The 19,516-nt window shown below is 46.6% G+C and overlaps 1 protein-coding gene across 4 annotated transcripts in view; it reads left to right on the top strand.

The window, feature by feature from the left end:
• Positions 1–6,877: 6,877 nt before the first annotated feature.
• The window catches only part of OLFML2B (olfactomedin like 2B), a 35,263-nt gene continuing 22,624 nt past the window's right edge, over positions 6,878–19,516 (top strand). For 2 of the 4 annotated variants that reach the window (XM_054693508.1, XM_037506578.2), the window contains exons 1-3: positions 6,878–7,451; positions 10,183–10,446; positions 13,004–13,111. In XM_054693508.1, the coding sequence (XP_054549483.1) occupies positions 7,278–7,451; positions 10,183–10,446; positions 13,004–13,111 (546 nt within the window). In that variant the 5' untranslated portion in view covers positions 6,878–7,277. The remainder of the gene's footprint in view (positions 7,452–10,182; positions 10,447–13,003; positions 13,112–19,516) is intronic. The other 2 variants (XM_037506579.2, XM_054693507.1) reach the window with 1 other exon arrangement.

The following is a 19,516-nucleotide window of genomic DNA, read 5'->3' as shown; positions in this document are numbered from 1 at the left end:
GTGCATCCATGGTGGTAGAGGTGAGATGGCCAGTCCTTGCTAGAGTACATTGGACACCCGTGTGTGATCTAGCAGCCACTCTCTGGAGCTGTCCCTCTCCCCACTTTGCTTCTATGCAGTGACCTGACCCCCTTCATACACACACAGTAGGGTGATTAATTCAAGACTGAACACCCACATCCCCTTACAGGACCAGAGCCCCTTCCCTGGGCATTTGGAATTGAGCCTGTGGATAAAACTTCACCATCTTCAAGCAACTGCAGAAAGGACACCTATGTTCTGAGTGGTTAGAGAAGTCCCTACTGACCCAGGTGACAGTAAGTTCCTTGGGTTGTGTGAGACACACCTAGACCCTTGTCATAGTCTCCCCTTCGCCTCTTTAAAAACATTAATCTGGATAAAGTTGCTTTGTTACCTACACCTAGAATTCTAGCCAATATCCTGATGCTTGTCTCACCGCAACATCCTCCAAGTCCTTTCCTTTCTACCTCTGTAAGTTATCACTGACCCTCCTCTTTTTTCTCTGTGTTCCCCATCTTCATCAACGCCTTTTCTCATGTCTGGATTTCTTTTTTTTTTTTAGATTTATTTATTTTTATTTATTTATACAAGCACTGGGTACAGTCAGAAGCGCGGGAGGGTAAGTGAATTCACCAGAGCCAGAGCGGGGAGCAGAGCAGGCAGAAGGACCGAAGTACACTGCTGAGGGGAGCAGCGGGCGGCAGGAGAGGTCTGCGCACCATGAGGGACCCTCTCTCTGCAGCTGGGGATCATGAGGGACCCTCGCTCCGCAGCTGGGGATCGAACCAGCGCTGCAGAGGCTGCGGGCAGCTTCGCAACCCAGCGCTCAACCGCTGTGCCACCGGGGAGGCCCTCATGTCTGGATTTCTATAAAAGCGTCTAAATGGGCTACATCAGTCTGAATAGTTAAGAGGCTGTTCTCTTGACTACTGTCAGGACCATTTATGATGGTCTAGTAGCCCCTCTCTGAAGCTGTTCCTCTCCCCACTTTGAGAACTCAAGTTGAATTACTTCACTCTCTAGCTTACAACAATTTTGGTGTCTCCCTCCCTATAGCCTTTCACTTAAAATCCAAACTCCCCAGCACAGCATGCAGACCTCATGTGATCGGACCATCCACTCCCCCCTCCTTCTCCCCTCCAAATGTAATCAAGCCCTGGGCTCCTGCTTTGTTGGGGTTTCCAGTAACGCACCACAGTTTTATAGTCTCTGGACTTCTACTGACACACTCCTCTCCCAGCCTTTATTCAACCCATGTCTGTTCATCCCTAGTGATTACAAATTATCAGTCCTTTCTAGTCTAACAAGGGATCAAGTTCCAACCAGGCCTTCCATTCCCCACTCCCCATCTTGGAGGCTGTCCCATCATGTGTCCTTTTGACTTTGTGCTATCATCTCAACACTTCTTCCCTAGCAAAATCTGTTATTAGTTACTTGTTCCCTGGTATAGATTTAAGGCAATGCATTACCTCTGTGGGAGTGCTTGTATGGAGAGGCTCGTCACAGAGGGCAGAACTTATTAAAGTGACATTTGGCATCTGTGAAAAGGCAGGGGAGGCATGGGAAGCTCGGGAAAGTACATCACATGGGCAACGTCGTCTGTGTCGAGTTGCCCTGGGAGCATGGAGGGCTCTTAGAGGTAGGGGAAGGGAGAGGAAGTGGGGGGATGGAGGAGGTGGAAATTGGGAGGGAGGCAAGGAGAGGAGATGGTGGCATGGAGAAAGCATCAGGCAGCACACAGTGGTCCTGACCTGCCCCAGAGCAGGCTTTGCTGCTTGTGGATTGTGCCAGCACGGTTATTAGGGGCTCCCCGTTGTGTGATTTGTCATGTGACTGGGTCTCTGGAGTGATGCCAGATAACAGCCTGGAAAATTCCCTGGGAAGGCAAAAGGCCCCTGCCCACCTACCCCTCTGTAGGTTACCACATTCCTAGAGGGCAGGAAAGTGCCTCTGTGAGTCAGGGTGATGACCTGTCCAGCACAGGACCCCAATGCTGGAAGCCACCTGGGGCCAGGTGGACTTCAAACAGGGAATACAGTTATGGCCTTGCCCTTTTCTCCGCTTTCTACTCGTCACCACCAGATTGTCTGATCTCTGCAAATCTGAGCATGGCGTTCTCCTCACCGAACACCTTGAATGACTCTTTTTGCTTTTACTAAAACATATTGAAAGAGGGCCTCCCTGGTGGTGCAAGGGATTAAGGCGCTACCTATGAAGCTATCCGCAGCCACTGCAGCATTAGTTCGATCCCTGGCCCAGGAAGCTACCCGCATGGCACAGCAGACCTCTCCTGTCTTGCCCGCTGCTCCCCCCAGCAGTATTTCAGTAGATCCGCTTATTCTGTTCCCAACTCTGTCTCTAGTGAATCCTCTCACCTCCCTCCCCACACCTCTGGCCTGTACCCAGTTCTTGTATGCACAAATAAATAAATCTTAAAAAAAAATATTGCGAGAAAGCTCCTGTGTACCCCACCCAGGATTACACATTTATAATTTTTATAGAGTGAGCTCCTAAAGGCAAAGTTCTTACCTTCATTTTTGTGTGTTCAGCAACTGCCTGGCTTTCAGTATGCATTCAATAAATGAACTTAACTGAATTAAATTTGGGAGAAGTCGTAGAAGATCAAAGGCAAAGTAAGAAGTCGAGAAAACAGCAGAGCAGAGTGAACAGGGGAAAATGACCTCGTCAGCAGTGTTTTCCAGCCTTTGATGGCAGTTCCCTGGCAGGCTTCCCACCCCGCAGCAAGCCAGGGAAGGGAGCTGGCAGAATGATGGTGCTCCTGGGATTTGGCCCCTGCTCTTTGATTCCGCTGCTATGGGGCAGGTGCATGTGCTAAACTACACACCAAGGAGCAGTCCCTTCTAGTTGCCCAGCCCCACCTGGCAAATGAAGACTGGGCTTTCAACAGACATTTCAAAGCAAAGCCAAGAGGTTCCCAGGTCAACGGCAAAACAGATGCTCTTGCCAGAAGCAAAGTTATCTGGGGAGGCCTGGGAGCTGCAGGAGCTGAAGGGTCCCCAGGCTCCCAGCAACCTGGGGGCTGGCCCAAAATGGTGAAGGTTCTGGGTCTTAGGTGGCTCAAGAGCTTTCTGAGACCCCGTTCTCTGAACATTCCCACAGTGATTGTGTCCTTCTTTAAACCTGTTTCTTCATTTGTAAAAAGGGAGGGTACTACCTACCTCCAGCATTTCATAAATATAAAATAATGCCTAGATACGATGAGTTTCAGAACAGAGAAGCCATCATACATAGAGTCACAGCATCTCAGGGACTCCATCTGTTCAACAGGGAGACCAGGGTTTATTTCACACCAACAAGCTGGGCACCCAGAGAACTGGAGTCTGTAGTGGCAGCAAGAAGGATGCAAGGAGTTTATGGTATGTCAACCCTGGTGCTCTAAAGCCAAGCCAAGCTCCTGTCAGGGTTTTCAGACCAGATTATCAGACTGGCTAGTGAGAGGAATGTATCTTTATTTCTAAAAGATCGGTGACAAAAGTCCCTCAAGAAATGCCTGTAGGCATGATGAAGTCTTGGGACTCATGAGGCACCACCACCTCTGACAATAATCAACACTCTACAAGTGTCAACAGCAAAAAAAAAAAAAAAAAGACTTTTCCTGTGATGGCTGTAGAGCTCTAGTACCAACACTATTGAATGAAGGTGACTTTTTAAAATTAATGATTTAAATCAAGACAGAAACTATGGTTATTAAATTTTGAAATTACTCTAACTGAGACAAGAGGAAAAAAAAAACACAAAATTTCAGCAGGATGAAAACAGTCAGTGGGAAAAAATGTTGAAACTGTATTTATGTTAAAAAAAAAAAAGTAGCTGGAAAGCCCAGGATGGAGGAAACCAGCACAAAACTCATGTATAAAGGAAAAAAAAACTGCATTTGAAAAAATAAATCAATGTGAATCATAGGTGCAATGTAACCGCCAAAAAGCTAAGGCAATCTTGGGCTGCATTAATAAAATAACAGTGTCCAGAAAAAGAAGAAATGGTTTCAATATGCTCTAACGTCTACTCAAACCAGAATCTTTCTAGAGAAAAAAGAACCAGAATAATGAAAGTTCTGGGAAGCCACTTGGTCCAAGAAACAGGTGAATAAAATGGAGGGAAAAAAGGTGACAAAGTGGGCATAATTAGCTCGAGAAGGAAGAGATATAGAAGTGACTTATTCTCTACATTTACGCAGAAGAAAAAACCTCTTGTGGGAAAGAGCTCAGACATATTTTGTGCAGGACCATAGGACTAAACTCCAAAGGGAAACTTAAAAAGTAGACTTTAAAAGGACATGTATTTATAATGTAGTAAATACAAATGTTGATTTATATTGCTGTAGAGACCTGAAACCTACAGACTATTATAAACCAATGTTATTTCAATAAAAGAGTTTTCAAAATTAAAAAAAATGGACATGTATTTAGGTTCAATAGGAGAAAGAACTCATAGTCACAAGAAGGTTGTCACAACTCCAGACACCTTGACCACAGCCAAAGACAGGAAGAGGGAAAGCAGTGGCATTAGAAAGCCCTTCTCTCTTATTTGTTTCTTTTATTAGGAAGCAAAATATCTTCTCTAGGAACTCTGCAGATTTTTTTCTATTGGGTAGAACTGAATCATTAGCTATAAGAGAGATTGGAAAAGTGAATGTCTATCAAAAGAGTATGGCAAAAGGTTAACTAGGACTGGATCAAAACAACTAAGATTAGGCAAAAGCCAAAACCTTAAAAATAACAGGATGGAAAATGGGTGACATCACTGAGTGGCAAGACTAAATCAAACAGTCAACCTCCAGTTCTCTTAGAATGGAAGAAAAATAAATTTATGTTTGATCATGCCATTGATGACCTCCTGTTAATTATAGTCAAATGAATAGTAATGGGTACAAAGATGAAATCTATGAAGATGCTTGAGATCACATTCACAGGATTATTTGTAGTTCCCATTCAATCAAGTTTATTGAGCATCTGCTTTGTTCCAGGCACTAGCTATACTCTGGGAATGTAATGGCGAGCAAAACCAGACTAAATTCCTGCCCTCATGAAGCTTACAGTCTAGTGGGGAAGCCAGGACTGCTGAAAACTCATCATGAAGTATTAAAGTGTAATTCCCATAATTCTGTGAAGAAGAGGTACATATAACAGAGGAATTGTTTGTGGGGAAGTTTTCCCTGAGAAATGAGTACCTGTCAGATCTGAATATATGCATGTTTAGGCTGGTGTTCTTGCCCAGGATGACTTTTCACCCTTGCCTACATCTTGATTTTGCTGCCTTGTTGAAACGGTCCCACCATCCCAGCATCTCCAGCATCTACCATAAAATCCTGACTCCTCAACTGGAAGCAACCTATCAATCCTGTAAGCCCCACTTAACCTTACAATCCCAGTACTTGTTCTGCTTACCTCTTCCCTACCATTCCCCTTCTTGAAGACATGGGCAATCTCATCTTATCAAAGATCTAGCAACCTAGCTTGTTACCTTGCACTTAGCCAACATTCAACACTTGCTTCAGTTGAATCTTAAGACTTCATTTTATAGATGTTTACTCTCACCTAACCTAATTTCAGAAAAGATTTGATAGTTTACTCTGTATGTGTTTGTGTGTGTGTGTGTGTGTGTTCGGAAGCTTGATTCCCACAAGCCCGTAGTTATTCAGCAGCTTGATTTTTTGTCCATAATCTGGGATTTAAAAAAAAACCTATTAAACCACTTATAATAGTTGTTTTTATACTTCTGTTAAGTATGATCATTTATGAGCTGAAGTCTCCTTAGTCTATTACTTAAATTATTACAACTCATACCTTAGCACTGAGGCAAGGTGTTTGACTTTCTCCAGGAAGCATAATAACACCCTTCACATCTTTGGGGGAGTCTTGCTGTGTTCAGACTTCTAGGGTATGTGTTGTCCCGAAGGTACAGTGCCTTTCCTTAAATTCACACATTCTTAATCGTGGCAGTAAGTTTATGAAAGGAACTCTAATTAAGGGACACTGTGACATAATCACATCTAGTGATAGAAACCCTGAGACTGATCCCAACCAACGAAGTAGGAGCGAGTCCCCTTTGATAATCATTTGACTCTGGGGCAGTTAGCTTCCTCCACGGGGACACGCAAAGAGGACGGACACGCAAAGAGGACAGCCTCTCTCTCCTTGCTTAGTATTTTCCGAACCCAGGACACACTCCGACAGGAAGTTCAGGAGTCAGCCTCTGGGTGGAGGTATTACCAGGCTCCAAAGCTGCGGCCAGCAAGCAAACTACCAATGGCGCTAAGTTCAAAGCTGCCAGAGCTCCTGCCCGGAGCCGAGTCCGGGAACAGAACCGCCCAAGCGCAGGGGCTCCTAGTCCCCCCAAGTGCAATAAAGGGAGGGTGCCCAGGGTGCAAACTGGCTCACGCTTGGGGAGACGTTCCGTGCTTGCCTCTCCACTCAGAGGAAACCCCCTCGTGCGCGTAACAATGCGCAAGGAGCATCCCCAAACTCCAGGGATCCCATGCTCGAGGGAACTTGGCTCCCGTCCGCACTTGCTGCGCGATGGCAGAAGAGGGGCGCGCATCCGACGTCACCCCCGGCGGATCCGGGGGCGGGGTCGGGCCGGCGCCCCTCTGCCGGAGCCAGAGCGCACTCCTCGGTCCTCCTACCCCGCGCCGTCACTGGCTGCATCCCCGCGGCCCCGGCACAATAGAGGCTCCGCCCTCCCTCCGCGCCAGCGCTCCGCCGCGCCCACGCGCTGAAGCCTCCGTTCGCCGCCACTGCCACTGGCCCTGTCCTGCGCCCGGTGCCCAGTGGCCGTGCGCCCCGAGGCTCCTCGCCTCCGGTCCCGCGCCCCGAGGGTCCCGCGTCCCCGTCTGCGGCGCGCGCCGCGCCTGGAGTAGGTGCGCTCCAAAACTCTCCGCCCCAAGCCCGTGTCGGTGCCGGTGCTTGCAGAGGCTCCCCGCCGCCTGCCCGGCGCTCACTAGCTATATTTGCGGGGACCCCTGCCTTCCACCTGAGCCCCCTTCAGCGGACAGCGCGCCGGGGTAGTGCGTGCCACCTCCATCTTCCCCGCGCCCTGCTCTTCGCAGGAGCTGCACAATCGCCCTCGTCGGGAAGGAGATGACCAGGGTCTCTGGGGTGCTGCCTTCTGCCCCGCTCAGCCGCGCCTAGCTTTAAGAGGCGCTCTCAGAGTCACTCTCGGGCTCCAACCCAAACGCCCATTTGCCTCAGTCTTTGCCCAAACCCAACCCCAGCCGTTCTTCTTGTCGCGTCCTCATGGCCAAGCCTCTGCTGCTAGTTCTTTGCATCACCCTGGTCGTGGCTCCGGACTGGGGGTCCAGCATTCAACCCACAGAAACCAGCGCGCCTCCAGATGTGCAGACGGCGGCGCCCACGGAGGACGACTTTCTGCAAAACGAGGCGGACAACCAAGAGAATGTTCTGTCGCAGGTAGGAGTCCAGTACCCACCCCTCTTGCCTTGGGTGGTGACAGGAGCCAGAAGATGGTCCTTCTAGAAGAGTCTGGAGACGGGTCTCTCTGCATTACCCGAGGAAAGGGCATTTGCTTTTCATATTTCATTTAATTTTGTTTTTTTACGTGAAGTAGCATGACCTTTTCAAAATCATGGTGTCTTCCAAAGTTAGGAATCAGGAGAAAGGAGAGAAGGGAAGAGTCCATGAACTCCCTAAAAAGAAAGGAAAAACCCAAATTAAAATGTTATGGTTCACGAATCATTGGAAGCATGGCCATCTCCTGCCTGCGTACCTGTTGGCCAGCCTTAGAATGTGAGAGCAGGTGGGCAGGTTGGAAAGGTGGCAGATGACTAACCGATGGGGAGATGTTTCATGGCACTGAGTCAGGCCCCAGGCAGGACATGAAGACAGGAAACAACATGTGGGATGAATGTAAGGACCCCAAAGAGAGGGACTGACAACCAGACCCCATGTTTGGGAGACATAGAGTGGAAACGCAGATCCACTCCCACCTGGCAGATGTTGGGAGTGAGGTAGGCTTGAGTGACAACTGATAGTGATGGGCTTTGTAACTGTCCCTTTACAAAGTACTTTCGCTTGTTTGTTGGACTCAATCCTCAGACCCTTATTCTTGTTCAATATAGGTAAGGCACAGTAAAGTGCACTGGAGCTGGAGGTGGGTAGAGCCAGGTCTTCTGACAAACTTCAGCACAGATCTGTTAGGGAAATGCTCTCTGGAGTATTTGTTGCATGCTCGCCACAGCCAGTGTGACTGTGCAGCGTGTGTCACCATAATCCTAAGGCTAAGGGATGACTAGGAAAGGACTCCTACAGAGTTACTGCCCTTCCTCTAAGCCCTCAGAATGGCTCTTTTCTCCTCGCTGTAAAAAGAATGATGAAAAAAAAAAAAAGAATGATGAAGTCCCCTTGGTATTTATCAAACACTTGGTCGGCTCATCCTTCCTGTAAGAATTATGTCAATGTATGTCCTAAACCCACCTATAGCCTTGCCCTGACCCCAAAGTCAAAAAGACATGAAACTCCACTTTGGAGCTCTGGAGAACCATCAACAAAAGTTTTCCTGAAACCTGAGCCTCCTGAAAGGAAGGACCCACCCAGGGTCTCCCAGCCTTGTTATGCAGGAATCTAGGCAGAGTTTCAGAGCAGACAGCCAAGATTTACTGTCCCCCACCAGTCCCCATAAAGACCAGCCGCTTAGTCACCCTGAACCGCAGCTCCTTCCACTGATCCTTTCTGTATTTGACAACAGCCCTAAAACAAATATTAGTACTAGAAGAAACCCAACCTCTGCAAGAAAAACATTACAAGCCTTCTTCCCCTCAGACAGCATCCCAGGAATATTTCCACTCTGACAATTTCAGTGCCTGCCTGCCAGGCCCATTTGTCAAAAGTCGGGGACCCTTCTCTGTGCTCACACAGGAGGCCCTGGCTTTGGGGACACCAGGTCTGTTGGAAAGGAGCTTGGGAGAGCCCTTTCCCCAGCAAATGCCAGAATGGTGGCTTCAAAAGCCTCCTGTTATGTTTTCCTGCATAAGGGAGGCTGTCCGGGCAGACACTCACTAGGAAATGGTTAGCACTGTATAAGCACCAAGCGCTGCAGGTTTATTCTGCTGGCTTTGGCCTGGGGTTTGGGTTCAGAAAGCATTCTGGCAGCTAAATGAGCCCCTAGGTCGAATGAATGTTACTGGTTTCAGGGTCTGTCTCTTCCCTCCTAGTTCTCTTTCTCCAAATCAACCCCTCCTTTAGTGCTGAGTTCAAATACCACTTCTTCCAAGAAGCCTTCCCTGGTGCCTAATTGAGGTTGCTCCCCCTGCACTTGGCAGCTTCAGGGACACCTCTCACTCTCCATTATATGTGACTGTTCTTGCTTCCTCTCCTGCATGGTTGGCTCTCTGTCTGGCCTATCTCTTTCCCCTCGCAGCGCCTCACACAGTCACAGGTTGGCATTACATCACAGGTGAATGAAAGAACAAGGCAGAAGCAAGTACAGTTGGCCTTGAACAACAAAGGTTTGACATTTCAAAACCACTAAAACAGATTCTTGTAAACAGCATGAATTTATGGTATCAGCAAATAAATTTGCAGTACTATAAATGTATTTTTTAATAACATTGTCTTTTCTCCAGCTTACTGTATTGTAAGAATACAATACAGAATATATATAGCATACAAGATAGGTCTGGATTGACTGTGCTGTTATCATTAAGGCTTCTGGTCAATGTGGGTTATTGATACTTAAGTTTTGGGGTAGTCAAAAGTTACACAAGGATTTTCAGGAGACCAGTGCCCACAACCCCTGCTTTGTCCAAGGGATGACTGTGGTCTTCAAGTTGGAAGGTCAGTCCCCTGTATTAATCCTGTCTTCTTGTCCTGTTTGAGTCTTATCTAGCTCAGGCAGGGGATGCTGGAAGATGAGAGTCTCATTTGCTTTTTTCCTTTAAATGATGAAAGGTTCAGTCCCCTAAGGAACACACAGCTTTCCAAGACAAACAAAAAGAGCAGATTCTGAGTGTCTCCAAGGAAGTGTCAGTCAGCAAACGGTGTTGCGATGCCCTCTTCACCCCGCAGTTCAGAGTGGTCTGAGGTCCCCGGCCAGGGCAGGACATTTAGCAAAGTGAATGGGAGAGCCTGGTTGATGTCTGTGTTTGCACCCCCCCCTCCCCACCTATCCCCAATCTCTCTGCAGTTGCTGGGAGACTATGACAAAGTCAAGGCTGTGTCTGAGGGCTCCGACTGTCAGTGCAAGTGTGTGGTGAGACCTCTGGGTCGAGACGCCTGCCAGAGGGTGAATGAAGGGACTTCCAGAAAGGAAGACTTCTACACGGTGGAGACCATCACCTCAGGCTCCTCCTGCAAGTGTGCCTGTGTCGCGCCCCCATCGGCCCTTAATCCCTGTGAGGGAGACTTCCGGCTCCAGAAGCTTCGGGAGGCAGACAGCCGGGATTTGAAGGTAGGACCTGGTGTGGAGAGGCTTTGGGACAGAAGCACTTTGGGGACCAAGGAGCCCAGCAGGACCATTGCTGAGTGTTGTGAGGCTTTGAATCACAGGGACTTGTTTCAGCCTTTAAGGAGGTCAAGCCCTGGGCTCCAGAGTGGTGCATGAAGACTCAGGACTCACAAACAGGCCATTTACAAACCTGATGTCTGAGGGAGATGTGCTATGTCTGCCGCTCCTGATGGAGCCTGGGAGGTCGGGTTGGAAATGACTCCCAGGCCCAGCCAACCAAGACAACTTGAAGTTGTTTCCCTGGAGAATTGCTGCCATCATTTACTGTCAGCCTAACAGGCACCCCACAGGGGTGAGAGACACAGCTTGATCCTGCGGTCCTCGAGGGCTGGGTGACCCAGGGCAGGAGAGATCTGGGGCTGTTCTCAGTCAAACTTGGAGCCTGTGCTATGTTCCACAGCCCTGTGCTGGTCGAGAGTTCTGTGTGATCCCCACACTCGCCCTCACTGGCAGCTCAAGGCTGCCAATGAGGTGACCTTGAAGGGGAGTCAGATAACAGGGTTTCACATCCTTGCCGTGCCACCACCTGCTGCAGCATTCTACTCAGCTGATCTCACTTTTCTGTCCTCAGTCTCCTGGAATAAAAAATGTGAGGAGCGCCATTGACGTTATGGGGTGGTTTTGAGAATTGATCACATGATAATTGTTGAGTACCTGTGCAATGCCTGCCATACTGTCAGAGCTCAGGAATCCAGTTCCTTTAAAGAATGACCTCGTGAAGTGCTGCCCCACCCTCCACTCCATATGCTTGGTAACTGATGGTCCGTGGTATCCCTTTAAGCAGAGCGTGCTTACCAGGTCAAGGAGAATTCCAGGATCTGGCCAAGTCACTCAGAGCTGCAGATCTGTCATGAAACTTCTTTTGGAACCAAAGGCACAGTCAGTCACCCAGTTATAGGACTGAACTCTTGGGAGTGTCTAGAACAACAGCAGGCAAAATGTTCTATGAGGACTGGGAAAATCACCATGGTACATACCAGCTGGTTCCCATGGCTCTTAACCAGTTTCAGCTGTCTTCCACTGGTGGGGGAAGGAGATTGTGCAAATCTGAGTATTTCTCATGAGGGATTCTTCATCTGAAAACAAGACTGGGAGATCAGAGAGGAGCAGAGATTGCATACTGGTGGCCATTATGTGGCCGGTCTTTGGAAGTCTCCTATCTGCCCCTTTGCCCCTAGTCACTTGCCCTGGCTGCCACTAGGGCCTCAGCCATCATGCTCCCAGGGTTTCCTGGCAGGAGGGACCATATGACCGAACAGAAAAGCCTGGATGCCCCTGGGCAGCTTTCTACCTCAGAGATCAGCTCCTGAGTTTCTTTTACACCAGTGTCAGTTTGGCTTGCACTGCTAAGGAGAAACTTTCATTGGCATCTTTTGGAGACTCCAAAAGATGACAGAGATGATGAAGCTGAGTGTTTCAGAAGCAAGTCCTCCAGGCAGTGGCATGTATAAGCTACTTTGTTGAGTATTTATAGCTCACCTGTTATGAAGCAGGCACTGCGCTGGGTGCCTTGGGGATGAAGACAATATATATAGACATTACAGTTGGCCATTTAGGCATTACAGTGGCCCTTGAGCCACTTGGGAATTAAGGGCACCCATCCTACCCCCCATGGTGAAAAATATGATTATAACTTTTACTTCTTCAAAATTTTTTTTTAAAGATTTATTTATTTATTTATACAAGCACTGGGTACAGTCAGAAGTGCGGGAGGGTGAGAGATTTCACCAGAGCCAGAGTGGGGAACAGTACAAGGTAGAACGACGAAGTACACTGCTGAGGGGAGCAGTGGGCAGCAGGAGAGGTCTGCGCGCCACGTGGGACCCTCGCCCGGTGGCTGGGGATCGAACCGGCGCTGCAGAGGCTGAGGGCAGCTTCGCAACCCAGCGCTCAACCACAGCGCCACCGGGGAGGCCCTACTTCTTCAAAATTTAACTGCAGTTATTCCTTGGTATTAGAAGTGTCCAGAGTACCAGAATACCAAAATCCAAGGATGCTCAAGTCCCTTATAGACAGCCCTTTGTCTCTGTGCATTCTGCATCAAGGGATTCAACCAACTGACTTCAGCAGTAGGTCAGATTTGTCAACACAGAAACTTCAGATCGGAAAAGAAAAAAAAAAAAAACCATCTATTAATAGACCCCAGGTAGTTCAAATCTGTGTCACTCAAGGGCCAACTTTAAGGAGCACACAGTGTGTCTTGTTTGAAAGACATGTCCTTGCAACTGGCAGACTTAATAAAAGAATATAAATGGTTTGGTGAATGTGTCTAGACCTCAGGTTCGATTGTTCACTATTCTCTTACCCAAGTATTCCAGAAAGCAGAATGCCCACAGCTACACCATTGAGTTTCTCTGTGTGCCCACCAGCACAAATGGCAGTTTCTAAGGGCCACCTCCCCATTCCTGACTTATGGCTGCCAACATGGGCATCTGAAAGGAAACGACTTTCCCTCGGTCTATCTACCCCTGCCCTGGACTAATGCTGCCCTTTTCCACAGCTTTCCACCATCATAGACATGCTGGAAGGAGCCTTCTATGGCCTGGATCTCCTGAAGCTGCATTCAGTCACCACCAAGCTGGTGGGGCGAGTGGACAAACTGGAGGAGGTAAGGAAGATTATAGGTTTCCATATCTTTACTTGATCAGGACACACAGTGCATGAACTTCCCACAGTATGTTTTCATAAAGCACTAGAATTAACCTATTATATTCTTTGGTAAATAAATATATATATGTGTGTGTGTGTGTTTGTGTATAATACCAAGTGTCTGATACACACACACTCATCCAAAATCATACCAAATTGCTGGTGACAAAGAGAATCAGTAAAACATAAATACCTTGCTTTTTCATATATAAGAAAAGAACCATATAAACTAAAAGTCAAAATACTATACAATCCAACAGTCCTACTCTTGGACATATATCTGAAAAGCATGAAACATCTGCTTAAAATATTGCATGCTCTACAGTGTTTATTGCAGCATTATTTACAATAGCTAGGACTTGGAATCAACCTAAGTGCTCACTGATAGAGGACTGGATCAAGGAGATGTGGCATGTATGTATAATGGAATACTGTTTCAGCCATAAGGAAAGATGAAATATTGCCATGTATAGCAAAATAAAAGGATTTCTAGGGAATTATATGTAGTACAGTCAAAATGACAGAGGCAAATATTGGACATTTACAGAGCATACAATTTAACAAAGCAAAATAGTGGACACTAACAAAGGAAATGAGGCCTCTGAGATTAAGAGGGATGGGGATGGGGGAGAAAGTGTCAAAGGGCATAAGGGATGGTGATGGGGGGAAATAGAATAAAATGTAATTACTTTTTTCTTTCAAAAAAGTTCAAAAAAGTAGGGAAATGGTTAAATCAGCCATGGTACATTATACCTGGGAATCCTATTCATCAGTGAAAAAGAATGGATTGTTGATACACACAACAATTGGATGTATCCCAAGAGTATTATGTGACTTCAAAAAAGCTAATCTCAACTCCATAACAAAATAAAAATTAAAAAAAATCTCAGAAGGTCATGTACTATAGGATTTCATTTATATAACTTCTTTGAAATGGCTGTTATAGAGAAAGAGGACAAACTGATGGCTGCCAAGGGTTCAGGATGGTGGGGGAGAAGAGCAGTACCCAGAGGGATAGCACTAGGGAGGTCTTGGTTGTAAATTGGCTACACAAATCCACACGTGTGATATAATGACAGAACTATACACACGCTTCATACCAATGCCAATTTCCTCTGTTTGCCATTATGTTGTAGCTATGTAAGATGTGAACATTGAAAATAAACATATAGCCTATGTATTTCTATTTTTACCTTGACTTTTAGGGAATGCAGAACTAAATAAAAGGTAAAAATGCAATATGCATCTTACCTCTGGTTTTAAGGTGGTGGCATCTCCCTTCTGGGTCTAGGGTTGTTACATTTCTTTTTTTTCCTCATTCACTTTGTATCCCAGTTGGTTTTTTTTGTTTGTTTTTTTGTTTGTTTGTTTTTTCCTATGCTTTCAAGGTTAGTTCAGTAACAAAGTTCTGGAGGTTAGGGTGGTTCCTCGGGTCATTTTACACACTTCCTTCCTGAATAATTATATATTTCTTTTATAGTTGCTATTCGTTTCCCTAGTGTGTAACCCTCCATGCCCCCATTTTTATCTCCATTAAATGTAAGCAAGAGGGCCTCCCTGGTGGCGCAGGGGTTAAAGACAGTGCTATCAAGCTACTGCCAGCCACTACAGCACGAGTTCAAGTTAGATCCCTGGCTGGCCAAGGAGAAACCCACATGGCAGACCTCTCCTGTCTCGCCTGCTGCTCCCCTCAGCAGTGTATTTCAGTTGATCTGCCTTTTCTGCTCCCCACTCTCTCTGGTGAATCCTCTCACCTCCCACACCTCTGGCTTATACCCTAGTTCTTGTATGCATAGATAAATAAATCTTTAAAAAAATTAATTAATGCAAGCAGGCTCTCCTAGATAGGTAGAGGAAGGACTAGGCAGAAGGAGCACTCAGTGTGTCACCACCATTTATAGTGACATCGCTGTCATTTGTCGCGGCTGGAAAAGTCAGGGCAGCTGAGCTGGGTCCCTGACAGTCATGACATTACCTGTTTGTTCCTATGAAGTCAGTTTTTATTCAGAGTAAGACTATTTTAAATTTATTCTATGAAACAAAATGACACCCACCATCATTCACTAGCCTCCTCTGCCCTTGCTCCCACTTTGCACTCACTTCCCCTTTGTAACCTCAGTTCTGTTTGTCCGTGTCCCCTGTTTTATCTTTCTTTTCTTTTGTCTGCTCATCTGCTCTGTTTCCTTATATTGCACTATAGGTGAACTCATCCAATATTTGTCTTTCTCTTTCTGATTTATTTCACTTGCTTCACTCCCTTGAGTTCCTTCCATTTTGCTGCAAGTGGCAACATTTCATTTTTTTTATAGCTGAATAGTGTTCTATTGTATGTATGTGTGTATACACACACACACGCACACACATTACATCTTTATTTTTTAAAGATTTATTTATTTATTTATACAAGCACTGGGTACAGTCAAAAGCGTGGGAGGGTGAGAGAATTCACCAGAGCCAGAGCGGGAAGCAGAACAGGCAGACTGACAAAATACACTGCTGAGGGGAGCAGCGGGCGAGACAGGAGAGGTCTTTCGCACCATGTGGGACCCTCGCTGGTGGCCAGGGATCGAAAGGGCACTGCAGAGGCTGTGGGCAGCTTCGCAGCCCAGTGCTCAACCGCTGCACCACCAGGGGAGGCCCTACATCTTCTTTATTCCAATCATCCATCAATGGGCACTTAGGTTGTCTCCATATCTTAGCTGTTATAAATAATGCTGCAGTAAACATGGTGCATACAATTCTTCAAGTTAATGACTTCATATTCTTCCAATAGATACCCAAATGAGTTTCCTGGATCATTTTTTCAGTGTTTTGAGGAAACTTCACATTCTTTCCCAAAGTTGTTGCACCAATTTACATTCCCAACAACAGTATACAAAGGCTCCTTTTTCTCTACACCCTTGCCACCACTTCTTCTTATCAATCTTTTTGATGTAAGCCATTCTCACAGGTGTGAGGTATGTCACCACATGGTTTGGGTTTGCATTTCCCTGATTATATCATGCGTCTATTGGCCATCTGTATGTCCTCTTTGGAAGAGTGTCTGGTCAGATCTTCTGGCGAGCTAATCATTTTGGAAATACTTTAAAATGGTTAAATAAAACAAGGAGCTCAAGTTGTGGCGCAGGAGTGAGTGGGGACAAATATGCCCCTGTAGCTTTGCCCAAAAAACTGGGACAGGGTGATGAAACATTGGCATTGCGGGAACTGCTTTTAGGACACTCCTAACATGCCTGAAAACATTCCCAGAACGTGACCAGTTCCTCCGCCCTCCCGGAGCTTGGCCCTTCAGTGCTGTGATGAAGTGTTTCCTGAATCTGGCCATTTGCTGTGAGGGTTGGAAGGGCCACAGTCACTTTAGCGGTGAGGTCTGATGAGAGGGGTCAAGGCTCTGGAGCCTGAGATTTGCAGACAGACAGTGAGGCCAACAGGACTGCATCACTCCCTCCCATCAGCCCTTTGTTCCTGGGGGCCTTTCTAAGAATTAGGCCGCTCAGTCTCTAAAGTCTCTCCCAGTGTTGACTAATGGAATCATAAGACTGGGAGTGGTCAGTGCCGTCCTACTCCTGATGGACTTCATGCAGGCTTGGGGCTTTTTTATCTATAATCACTTTCTGATTCTTTCAGCGGGGACCAAAAGGAATTAAGCTAGATCCACTTTGACCTTGGATATTGGAAATTGTCTGTATCCCTTGGCTCCCATAACTGTCCAAATGTGTTCCTTTAAAAAAAAATGCATTTCTATAGGAACAGGATGACAGCCACCTCTTCTGTATCCCATGACTGAACAGCCACATTCAGTATGCAGAACTCAGCCTGGAATGATAGGTCCAGGCTAGCACACAGCGCCCCTGAGGCCAAGGTCAGGCACTTGACCTCTGAGCTTTGTTTAAGGGCCTTGATCTCTTTCCAGTCTTGTCTATGACTGAACCCTCCTGGTTGGCACAGGATAGGGACATGAGTGAAGGTGGTACCATACCACTACCCCAGCAGGGTCATAGGGTGTTGTATGACTTCTGTGCAGACCCATTATAACAGTAATTTATGTATGCCAAAACCAATCTTAGTTATACCCAGGAGCTTTTTCTCTTCTTCAAAAGTGGGGTATGTTGAGTAGTAAAATCTGGATCTTTTTCATAATAATGATCCTCCTCCTCCTCCTCATCATCATCCCTTATGTCTGCACAGCATGCTTTGGTCTTAAAGGCATCTCTTACACATTCAGCTCAGTGGTTCCTTTGAGTAGGACAAGGTGTGAGACATTAGGAAACCAGGTGATGTCCGTATAGTCCCAGTGAGCTTGAGCTCATGCTTCTGGTTCCTGGTCCAGAGTCCTTTCCTTTTTTTTTTTTTTTAAAGATTTATTTATTTATGCATATAAATATGGGGTTACAGGCCAGAGGTGTGGGGGTGTGTGTGAGAGAATTTACCAGAGACAGAGTGGGGAACAGAACAAGCAGATTGAAATACACTGCTGAGGGGAGCAGCGGGCAAGACAGGAGAGGTCTGCCGCGCCATGCCATGTGGGTATCTCCCTGGCTGGCTGGGAATTGAGCCCATGCTGCAGAGGCTGCGGACAGCTTCACAGCGCTGTGCTCCACCTGCTGCATCACCGGGGAGGCCCAGGGTCCTTTCTAATGAGTCCTGCAGATTTCTTTGAAATTGTTGCTTGTCTGCCTTGCAAGGCTCACTTTTTCCTATCGGAGTTTAAAACAATAGCACTTCCAAGGGAATTTCCAGGCAGAATTGGAGTGTATCCCATAAGTCCTATTCAATGGATTAAAGTTGAGTTCGGGAAGGTTGCACTCAGCTGGGCAGTGGGGGGCGAGGCTAGGGAGGTTTCTAAGCCAGGTTGTTGGAATGACAAAGTGCTGTGGCTTGACAGTTGTCACAGGTGGGCCTGGGCCCTGGGCTTATGAAAAGGAGAGTGTCCCTCGAATTGCGGTCCAGCCACTGTCTCCTGGCTCCTGCAGCTGACTGTCTGCAGTCTTTGAAAAGGCAGGATGTTGGGTAAATGGAAAAAACACTCCCTCTCCAACCTGGCCCTGCAGGAGGAATAGAACTGAAATTCCGTTCTTAGTCTTTGGATAATCTTGAGTCCCAAGGGGGGGTTCTGTGGAGGTCAAATGAGACAACAGGGGTCCTTTTGAAGGGGCGTTTTGCCCAGATCAGAGCAGAGCTTGGCAGGAGAAGCAGCGTGTGTGTGTGTGTGTGTGTCGTGTGTGTGTGTGTGTGTGTGTGTGTGTGTGTGTGTGTGTGTGTGTACTTTGCCACCTCAGTCTATAGGATGACATAGGCATGGAAACTCCATTTGCATATGAAAGAGGAAGGAAGGAAAGCAATGCAATCTGGGCTTCTCAGTCTTCAGTCTTGGTGAAATCAGCCCTGGGAGCTCTGCTTGGAGGAAGGATTGCTTCAGTTTTGTTTTCCAATATGAAAAGTAACATATGCATGGAAAAGTGCATAAACAGAGAAGAGATAGCTTAATAATTCTTATAAAACAATCCCATGTGACCACCCCCCCAGTTTAAGAATAAAAAAGAGCTCCTCCCCCACTCTCCCTCCCGTGTCCTCTCCTCACCACCTCCCTCCCTGAAGGGAAGCTCTGTCCTCTTTGTCCTGTTATGCTAATCCTTGTTTTTCTTTGTAGTTTCATTCTCCAAGGATGCATCCTTAAATACAAGTTTTTTTTGTTTTTGAATTCTAAATGCATAGACTCCTACAGAATCAGGTGTGTGGGTATGATTGTGTATGCATACTTGTGTGTGGTTAACTTCTTTCAAATAACATTGTTTTTTGAATACTTACTATGTTGTTTTCTTCTTGTAGTTCATTCATAGATATTGCTGTGTGGTGCTGTATTGTATGAATATACCACCAGGATTTGATCTGTTCTGCTGATGATGATATGGGGTTGTTTTCAGTTTCATAATTCATCATTCACAGGGGCCCCAAGAGTCTCCCTGTACATAAAAGTGTCTGTATGAATGTCTTTATGGTGTGGAAGCAGGAATGGTACTGCTGGGTCATTCGTGTGTTGCTCTTCAACATAAGACAACATCACCAGACTTTTCTCAAGTTCACCTTTTTTCCAGCAGGGTATGAAAGATCCATATATAATCTCGCCCACATTGTTATTGCTAGACTTTCTCATTTTGTCAGTCTGGCAAGTATATCTTTGCAGGGTCAAAACATGACAGCAGGGTCAAAACATGACAGCAGACTTCTTTCCTGTTCACTTCTTTCCTATTCACCTGTTCATTGGGTCTCCTGTGGCGCTCTAGGGCATTCCCCTGGAACTAGTCCAAGTTCTTTTAGTGTGTTGAATCCTGGCTGCCCCTCTTCTTGAGTGACTGGGAAGGGG

The sequence above is a fragment of the Talpa occidentalis genome, unplaced genomic scaffold (assembly GCF_014898055.3).
Source record: "Talpa occidentalis isolate TD23 unplaced genomic scaffold, MPIMG_talOcc4v2.1 talOcc4.12, whole genome shotgun sequence".
Taxonomy (NCBI): domain Eukaryota; kingdom Metazoa; phylum Chordata; class Mammalia; order Eulipotyphla; family Talpidae; genus Talpa; species Talpa occidentalis.
The sequence above is the reverse complement of the archived record's forward strand: the minus strand, read 5'-3'. Positions and strand labels throughout refer to the sequence as shown.